Source organism: Epinephelus moara, chromosome 2 (assembly GCF_006386435.1).
Source record: "Epinephelus moara isolate mb chromosome 2, YSFRI_EMoa_1.0, whole genome shotgun sequence".
NCBI lineage: Eukaryota > Metazoa > Chordata > Actinopteri > Perciformes > Serranidae > Epinephelus > Epinephelus moara.
The window spans coordinates 45,063,963-45,073,636 of record NC_065507.1 but is presented as its reverse complement, the minus strand read 5'-3'; the positions used below and the strand labels follow the sequence as shown (position 1 = coordinate 45,073,636).

At 41.6% G+C, this 9,674-nt stretch overlaps 1 protein-coding gene and 1 long non-coding RNA gene across 7 annotated transcripts in view; one reads left to right on the top strand and one right to left on the bottom strand.

Moving 5' to 3' along the window:
• The window catches only part of brip1 (BRCA1 interacting helicase 1), a 243,188-nt gene that overhangs the window by 118,916 nt on the left and 114,598 nt on the right, over positions 1 to 9,674 (bottom strand). For all 6 annotated transcript variants that reach the window (XM_050055532.1, XM_050055525.1, XM_050055494.1 and 3 more), the window contains 3 exons: positions 7,994 to 8,171; positions 7,582 to 7,722; positions 3,808 to 3,969 (listed from right to left, as the gene is read on the bottom strand). In XM_050055532.1, the coding sequence (XP_049911489.1) occupies positions 3,808 to 3,969; positions 7,582 to 7,722; positions 7,994 to 8,171 (481 nt within the window). The remainder of the gene's footprint in view (positions 1 to 3,807; positions 3,970 to 7,581; positions 7,723 to 7,993; positions 8,172 to 9,674) is intronic.
• The window catches only part of LOC126397749 (uncharacterized), a 38,083-nt gene that overhangs the window by 16,879 nt on the left and 11,530 nt on the right, over positions 1 to 9,674 (top strand). The window contains exon 2 of the long non-coding RNA XR_007570709.1: positions 14 to 2,590. This is a non-coding gene — a long non-coding RNA (uncharacterized LOC126397749). The remainder of the gene's footprint in view (positions 1 to 13; positions 2,591 to 9,674) is intronic.

The window sequence follows — 9,674 nt, the reverse complement described above, 5'->3', positions numbered from 1 at the left end:
TGCTCTTCCTGAGGTTTCTACCGTTTTTTTACCCCGTTAAAGGGGTTTTTTGGGGGAGTTTTTCCTTATCCGCTGCGAGGGTCATAAGGACAGAGGGATATCGTATGCTGTAAAGCCCTGTGAGGCAAATTGTGATTTGTGATATTGGGCTTTATAAATAAAATTGATTGATTGATTGATTGACTATACTGACGGACTTTCTCTGCCAAAAACAAAAGAACACGGATTTGAATACACTCGGCAGTCATGCTTAATGACATTTTACGCGAGTTTTATGCCTCAGTTCAGTCCACTAAGCCTGGGTGAGTACAAAACTTTCACCAAAAGTTGTCGAATCCGGTCGGTTTTAATGCACTTCGCGGAGGCAGACAACATTATTTATTTAACTGATAATTAGCCGTGTAATAAGCGGGATAATGTATAATGAGCCGGTGCGCATTGGGGTTCTGTTCCCCTGTCGGGAGTTATTTTCCCAGTATTGTACTGGCTCATTATACATTATCCCTTACGTATCATAATCTATTCTTACCAACACCACTCTTGAATGTATATTTAACATATGATGCACATTTCTTATTTCCATTTCTACTCATGTATATATTGTGTTTTACATTACAATTTTTATATTTTTACAAACTTTCCATATTTAGCATATTATACATATTTTCATTTTTTTTTTTTTTAACATTTTACATACTTGTCGCAAGTCAAAACGGTTGGGAACCACTGCATTACAATATAAAGAAGTAAAATAATGTGTTTGTTATAACAACTTTAAACTTACATGTATTGTTTCCCATATTAAGTTTGTTAATTGACCAAAGCTACACATAATGTGCACACAATGATAAATGAAATCCACTTGGCCTTGAGTAAGCTAATATGACAACTGAGCTACTATGGGCATTAATTATTCATAAACAAAAAAGGCATGACAAACAAAGGGGGACAAAGTGTCTGTGAGTGCACTCCCAGAAGCGCCCTCATTAACTGGAAGAGGATACAGCTCCATGAGAGTGACTCCATTTAACAAGTACTTGACAAGTCCCTTTATTGATTAGTAGTGATCTATTGTAACTTCTGACACCACAAACAGCTGCTCCTTACCACTGGGATCTTTTGGAATCCAGTTTAGACTTAGAAAACAGTTACATGTTTTGCAAGGCACATCAATATAAATATTAAAAAAAAAAATCAATAGACATGACTCCAATTTACGGTCTCTAGCTCCTCCCACTGGTAAAAGGTGGAAATTAATGTTCTACCCACAAACAATCCACCACCACTTCAATACTAATTATTCATAGTGAGAGTAATGCACAGGGTTTCAACACATTTTCATGGACAAAATTTCAAAACTTTTCGAGGACCCATAATAAAATGTTTGTTTTTAATTACATTTTTTTTCCCTACTTGCCAGGTGTTTTTTAAGCATATCAGATTCAAACTCTACTCAGACCTATATCCTGCTGGCTGGCAAACATAAAGAGAGAGAGGGGGAACATGGGAAGAAAATTAAGAGACGTACGTGTTTGAACATCGACAGCTTCAGGAAATAAATGTGCTGTTATATATTATGTTACATTACGTGGAAGGTTATCCACGGAGGTAACTCAGGGTTCAACGCTAAGGTTTTTTTTCACTTGCCCGGTCGGGCAAGTTGGTCAGAGATCTACTTGCCCGAAGTCAGTTTTTACTTGCCCTATAAAAATTGTTTAATTTAAGCGGCTATCAAATAACAAAGACTGCAGTTATTTTTATGTTATGTAATCTTTATTCACACTGTATTTATTAATTAAAACAACATATGTCATGTATTGTAGCTTAATTCCTACACAAAAATGACAGTGTCAGGGCTTAAACTGAAAAATTTGTCAATCGTTCTCCGTCTATAATTTTGCGTCCTACTTGAGCCATGCCCACCTCTATTTATTTTTCACCCTTCTCTCCAGTTCTGCTGTATTAACACCGGGTTTAATATATTTTGCTTCCATCTCTCTGCCCTGCTCTACTCTACTTCAACGCTACTTAGCTCTCTCTCTACTCTACCAGTAGACTACCACATCCACCTGTTGCACAAAACGCACACAGCAGTGTTTCCCCTAGGATGGAGTTGTAGCAGCGGAGGTGAAGCACACGCATGAAAAATAATTTTCACATGCGTGTGAAACTTTTTTGTATGCTTGCAAAGCAGCCTGCTGGGATGTTTCTATGTATCTACTGGCATCAGAAGGGCTCTTTAGGACTAAGTACATACAGTACATGTGTGCACAGTAATGAGCAGGTGAAATTTCTGTCTAGCTTACATATGAGGTGTCTCAAGATTTAGAAACATACAATTTTATTGCATATAATAAAGTAAAAAGTCACTTGACATGCTGCTGTTTTTTTGCTATGACCTATTTAAGTGCTGGAAGTTGTTATTTACGTGACAACGCCTGAACGCAACACAAGCTCAGCATGACTGCCGTGCTGAGCTGCTATGCGAGCAGCGTGTTTGTCTGTGCGTAACAGCAGTCTGTTGGTTATTTACACACTGTCCATTTCAATAACTTTGTCAGCTGACAAACTGCACCGGGCTCGGGGTCAGGTTTGGTCAGGAAAATGTGGCCCGAGCTGCTCTAGCGTGATCACCTGTGTGTGTGGCGGAACTCCGCCGTGCGCGATACAGAGAGCAGAGGAGAATTGTTAACGCGTGACCATGTAGAGACAGAAATGACACGATGGCATAACACCATAAACCGTGAGTTTTACTTGCCCCGGGCAATCGGGCAATCCTTATTGTTGAGCCCTGTAACTGTAACAATTTAATTACATCCAACAAATTTCCAGAACTTTTCCAAAACTTTTTGTGACTTTTACTAATTCCATGACTTTTCCAGGCCTAGAAAATGTGACTGAAATTCCATGACTTTTCCAGGTTTTCCATGACTATGGGGACCCTGATTGCATGTTGGGAGTGGGCAGCTGCCTTGACCAACCAAGAACAAGGCTCAAGTGAATATTTTGTATCAGTGATGTAATTACCAATGCTCAGCAAATAAAACTACTTAAGTATACACTGAGCGACCTGAACAATACCAACACAGAACCACCTTTCTGAGAATGTTAAGTTTTTAAGGATGGTTTGTAGTGGTTTTATATTGCCTCATGTATGTATTTGTTTTACAAATGGCTTTATTGGTCTTCTTTTCATTTATCCGATATGTTTTTGGGAGTTTTGTCTCCTTCTTGTCCTTATTTGTTTTTTTTATTGTGTAACACCAACCTGGCCCAGTTAGACACATTTACACAACACTGATGTTAATCAATATGCAATTTTCCTGTGTGAAAACACAAGGTGCAAGGTGCTTTCCTGAGGAAGGGAGAAACAGTAAAAATAATACTGTTTAGACTAGACAGAAAATCCAATACAACAGTCTTGAAAATCACTGAGGAATTGAATCAACCAATCAAAGATTTTTTTTAAAGGTTTAAGTGTAAATAATTTTGTAGGACCGTATTGTTAACTGTTAACTGAAGACCTGTAGTTATTCATAAACATTGTCCAAACTGCTGGGATTGGGACTGTATCTGCTTAAAATGTATGTCAAAACTTGAAATTTAACCTTTTTAAAAACCTGTACTGCACACTAAAAATAGCTAACCAATGTAATTCTGAAAGTGTCATTACATGTAGGGGTGAGATGTATAAACAGTACCTAAGATGGCTCATGTGACACTTACGCATCAAACTGTTACTCCTTCAGACCAGTTATATACAATAACTTCCTGTTTTAGTAGAGTAGGACTTAATGGTATATTTACCTTGTATGAAGGCAAAAAGCAGAGCACACCCTTGGCCATGACCTGGCAGACATGGAGCAGCAGTGCACCCACCTCATCCTGGAAGGCATATGTTTCAGTATGTTGGAAGGTGGCACAGAGTTTTCTGCCATGTGGTCCTGCACCAACTGTGCCCACCCAAACCTAAAGAGAAGGCATAAGAAATCTCAATTCATATCATCAATAGACAAAGTTTTGATATTAACCATGGCCCAAGGGCCCATGGCACCACAAGGTTACTCTGTGGCTACCAGATAAAGCCTGTAGGTGGTCCCTTGTGCCAACTAAGTGTTATCAGGTCTCTCTCAATGAATGAGACCATCTCAAAGAGATTACCTGTCTAAATAAAGGCTAAATGAAGGAAAAAAAAAAAAAAAATCAGCAAAGTCACTTTATAAACTCAATAATATCTGACTGGAAACAAATCTAACATGTCAACAAAATAAATACCACCACTGACATCACAATACTGAGTGAAGAAAGTAACATTATGTAAGCATGAAGACATTTTCATTTTGGTTTGTTTTGAACAGTTTGCTATTAGCTGTGCTATAGCAACGTGCTTGTGAAAAACCGCGACTGTAAAAATTAACGGCGGTGAATGAGAAACTGAGGACAGAGCAGATTGAAATATCGCTTTCTACATGCTGAACATGTGTATTGACAAGGGTTTTTTGCACTTACTCACAGTAACAAGCAAAGTTGTTGTCAGCTAAAGTAATCTTGATGTTATTTTCCCTTCATCTGCACTGCGGCCTCTCTGTTGTTGTCTGATTTCACACTATCATGTTTATGTGTGCCTGGCCTATATGAACTCCAAATGACGGAAATCCATTGTAGCAACAGAGAACTTTAATCCCTGCAAAAATCTCCTTGTATCATAATGAGCCTTTTGAATAACACATTCATTTTCATGTGCACTACCAGATTAGTGGTGACACTGAGTTATAATTCCAAGTCATCAATGTTTGTTTGTCTGGATTCTCCTGTCCTCTTGAGTCCAACCCACCAGTTATGATCTGTGACCTAGTCTGCCATATATTTATTATCTTTAGCATTAGTCAGATCAACCCCTGAACATCCACAGCTCCTCGTGTCAGCCTTCAGATGAGTATTATTGCAATCAAATGGTTAGACTCTGACATCTGCTGGACAAAAGTGGCACTGCGACAGAAGTGGAGCAAATATAGGGTCAAAGTTTCCGACTGTTTGATACACCACTAGCTGATATGAGTTCTACCTGCTGACACATACACAGCTCTTCTTTCCCACTGTGATTAACCTTTTGGAGACCTGGGGCCTCATTTATGAAACCGTGTGCCGGAAAGGTGACTAAAGGTGATGTACAAACAAAGCACAGAAAGTGCTTAAGCACAAAAATATCCTGATTTATAGCACAGTGCGCACGCATGCATGTCCCACGCCTGTTTCCCTTTATAAATCACAATCAACTCGAAATGTGGCGCAGGTGAGTGAGCGTCTTGCCCCACTCATAGATGCCTATAAATGGCTAGTGAAACACCCTGAATTAATATTCATTAACAAGAAACAGCACAAAGAAGAGCATGGCAAAAGTAGCCTTAAAAGGTAAAAAACGAAACTTTACACAATGTGAAGTTGAAGTTCTTGTTGAGGAGGTTGATAACAGAAAGACAATGTTGTTTGGTGGACTCAATATGGACATTACTAAGGCTAAAGATGCAGCGGAGTGGCAGCTGGTGGCAGATGCTGCAAATGCTGACACCTCAGACTGTTTCAGTAGTCAAGAAGAAGTGGTCCAATATCAAGGTGTTAAGGCTATTTGCGGTGATTTATTTAGACAGAAAACTGAGGGATGTTTCAAGCTGTCAGACAATTTCAGTGACTATCTGAAAAAAACAAATGGGGGATTCAGTTGCCATAGCTGTTTGACAAACAATCTGATTGTCTTGACTCGAATGGTTTCTTAAAATACGTCTTGTTTTCATAAACAGGGGTGATAGCAAAAAAAAATCCTAAGCCTAATCCTAAATCATGTAAAATGGAGGTTGAACCATTAACATAAATTACAGATCGTCTATAAAGCATTTTAATAAATCAATCTATTGTAACTAAAACAACTGGAGACTGAAAACAAACTGATATATGGGTCTGATAACATTTTAATAAATTGACATCATATGGGACAAGATGTAGCCTAAGTGTTTCTGTGCGCGTCGCCGCTGAAACATTCACTTATAGCCTCTCTTGGCGTTTGAGCAGCTTTATTAAACTCTTGAACATGTAATGGCTCCTTAATTAGCAAGTTGACTTTACATAGACGGCATATCTTTTCAATTTCTCCTGACATTGTGTTGTTTGGTTTGTTCACCACTCCGCGGCATGCGCGTTAAGGCCCAAACATACTCGGGCGGAACATACGCGGAACAGATTCCGCGGAGGTCCGCGCGGACTCAAAGCGGACGTCCGCAAGCCCTGTGCGCGCAAAGCTCAGATTTTACGACCGCGCGGACTCCGCTCCGTGCACCAGTGACTGCTCGGCATGTATTTTTCACAACGCGGGGATTTTTCACGGACATTTTTACAGGAAACTACAACGCGGAAGTGCGCTCGACTATGAAAGCCTGAATGACTGCGGACATTCCTCGCGGAGTCCGCTCTGCTTATAGTACGCCCGAGTATGCTTGTGTCGAGCGGGCGGAGGCATTGATCCCCCCCCTCCCCCCACCCTCCGCTCTCTCACTAAGCAGCCTCCCTCTGTCCCGCTGACTAGGGTTGTGCCGATGGGCGATCGGATCGCCCATCGGCACAACCCTAGTCAGCAGTGACTGCAACTCCCAGTAAATACGTTACGTGCTTTATTGCACACACAGTGGCTTTATGACCGGGGTCTAATTCATGCCGTGATATGACTTTCTTGCCGCTGGTTGCATACATCAATTTACGTGAGCACAATGTGCAGAAACACGCACCCGGTTCCCTTAATTTTTTGTACCAGCTCCCAAAAGGCTTTCCGTCTATGCCTGTCTCTTCTACCAGAGTACTTTATTGACTATCTGGACGTCTTCCCCGGGTTTCATTAACTAACTTTCCATCTTGATGAGAGTGTCTACGGCATGGGCTCCACTAGAATGTGAAGTTGGCTCTGAACCAAGTTTGCAATGATATCAAATTCACAACACTTACTCCTTTTCATCTTTCTGCCACGGGGTCGCAGTTTCTCGAGTTTACTGTGTTGGTTTAGTTTTTGTGCATACGCACTGGTCAGATCTTCCGTGTTAGACCTCACATTTTCCCGTCAAGTTTGACTTTTATAAATCCCAAAGTTTGTGTTAAAAAGTGGTGTATGCCACTTTCTGTGTGTACGCTGTTGTTGAAAGTCTGTCGCCCTAGTCCGTGTGGTGTGTCCTGCAGCATTGCTCCTTGTCTGGCCCCCTCTGCTTCTTCTTTTTTTTTTTTATATGCTCTGTTCTTTCAACATTGGATTGTGTTGTTAATATGCTAACTGGCTCAGTAGGCCTTTCTGAATGACGGCTGTAGACTTTGTGGTGTGTTTATGTGCAACTTTCTGGCAGAGACACGGCAATATTGAGCGACACAGCAGGGGGCCTTCGTTGCTGCTAGTTCTCTGAAGTTGTTTGGTTTGTCTTGGCCTTTATTATTAAATCTGATAACCAGGAATAAATATCCCCTTATACAGTATACAGTCAGAGGAGCAACAAAATGCATATGCTGCATCATTGCCAGAGGCTCAGTAATCTGAGTAAAGCTACTGACCTGGGATTTGTTGATAACATGATTGGCCTCCAGCTGAATAGAGAATTTCACCCCAAGTTCAGAGGAGAAGGAGCCCATGGGCGACAGGGTTCCTGATGTCAGCACAATGCTGTGCACCGACCTACTCATGTCAGAGAAAGCCTGGGAGACACAAACACAGATTTAATGAACCTCCAGTGGGTTTTTAAGCTGTAATTTATGCTACAGTCAAATCATATTAAGGGTGCAGTTGAGATTTTAGAGCTGGAAAAATCTTAAGTCTTTTTTCATTGTTGTGACACATTTTACCAGCACCTGGCAGTTAACATTTATTACAGACCATAATAAGTCATACATTAATTATGTTTATATAGATTTTAGTTATGTATCATTACAGCCTACATGACAGGATGTGCCATCTCTAAACTCTCACCACAGCAGGGTTGAGGCACCAGAAGCTGAGTCTCAGTACTTCTGTCTTGACTCTGATGCTTTGGCGCTGTCTACGGTGTGACCGAACGATAAAGCCCTGGGCATCAGGGACATCTGGTGGTGCCTGGTTCGTCCAAGCATAACTCTTCTGGAGAGCAATGCGGTAGTCTTCAGCAAACCTACAAACACACAGACAACTGAGCAATCGTTTAATTCTATACCCTGCACAACAGTTCATCTGAGGCATTGGCATGACTTAAGCCCTATTTGGACGAGTCCCGTCCGAATGTGCCATGTCAGTAATCATTACCGCACGATATCAGTAAAGATTACCGCGACTTTGACCTTCTGTAAAAGGGTCCCGGACAATTACCTCAGGTAATACTAATCCCATGTGAATAGACCAGCAGTAAATATGTGTGTTAGGGCTGTCAAAAAAAAAAAAAAAAAAAAAATCGAAGTTAGAAATATATTCGAATATATATATTTTTTTATAAGTTCGAACCTAAATTTGATAATTCGAATATCATTAATAATTAATTAATACTATCAATAATGTTGTAAATCATGGCGAATCCCGTTCGGGCAGAGATGGCTCGTACACAAGCCGGGCCAGAGAGGGACGCAGCGAGGGAGGGAGAGGTGCCGACAGAGGAGCCCGCGGCGCCAACACCACCCACTGCGCTGTCCGCAATGTGTGACCTGTTCGGGGAGACATACAGGGAGAGTGTTGCACCTGCTGCCTCCCTGCCTAACCTTTTTGAAGAAGAGATGAAACGTTACCAGAATGAGACACCACTACGAGCCGACCAGGATCCACTCTTGTGGTGGAAAACTACACACTGAAGTATCCAAACATGGCTCAGACAGCGAGGCAGAAGTTGGTCATACCTGGCACTATACTGAGGTCAGAACGGGTGTTTTCATCCGAGTGTCACGTTCATATTGCGCAGGCAATAAGCATCTTATTTTTTGTGTTTTTTATGTAAAAAAAAATAATAATAATAATTAAAGCTGCAAGCAGCTGTGATCGGGCCCTCGCTCCCCCATGCAACCGCGGGGGCCTGAGGCACATGAGGGCTGTGGCGTGAAGCGAGGAGGGAGAAAAAACCTGGCAGGAGCGAAAAACACACTGTGTTGTTCATCCACCAGGTGGCGCTACGAGCGTAACCAGATGTGGGCAGGTGCGTTCAGGGGTGGACCCTCATCACACGTGAAATTTCGAGCAAATCGGACAATGCATGAAGAATTTATACCAAGTTGATGTTCCGTGGCGAAGGATGAAAAGTCATCGCCACGGCAGCCTGCAACATGACAGGACACATGTGTCACTGTGGAGATTCATCAACTTGATCGTCATATGGCCACAAAATGTAGTTGATCAGGTCAGGAGCTTGAGGTTGGTGTTTGTCAGTGTAAAAGATGGCATTTCCTGTTTCCACAAGGGGGTGCCATGAGCGAGATTGCCTACGAGCATGTGGAGGCATTGAGGGCGGGGCTCTTATCATGTACAGAAATTTTGAAGCAGTTTGGATGAAGTATGTGGGAGAGGGAGCTGCTTGAATATGCATGGCGATGGATCAAAAATGGCAGCGCCATAGCAGCCATGCCCTTTGACCTACAGACATGCAGGGACCAACTTTTGATCAGCATGGTCTCTGGATGATCTGTAAAAAATTTGA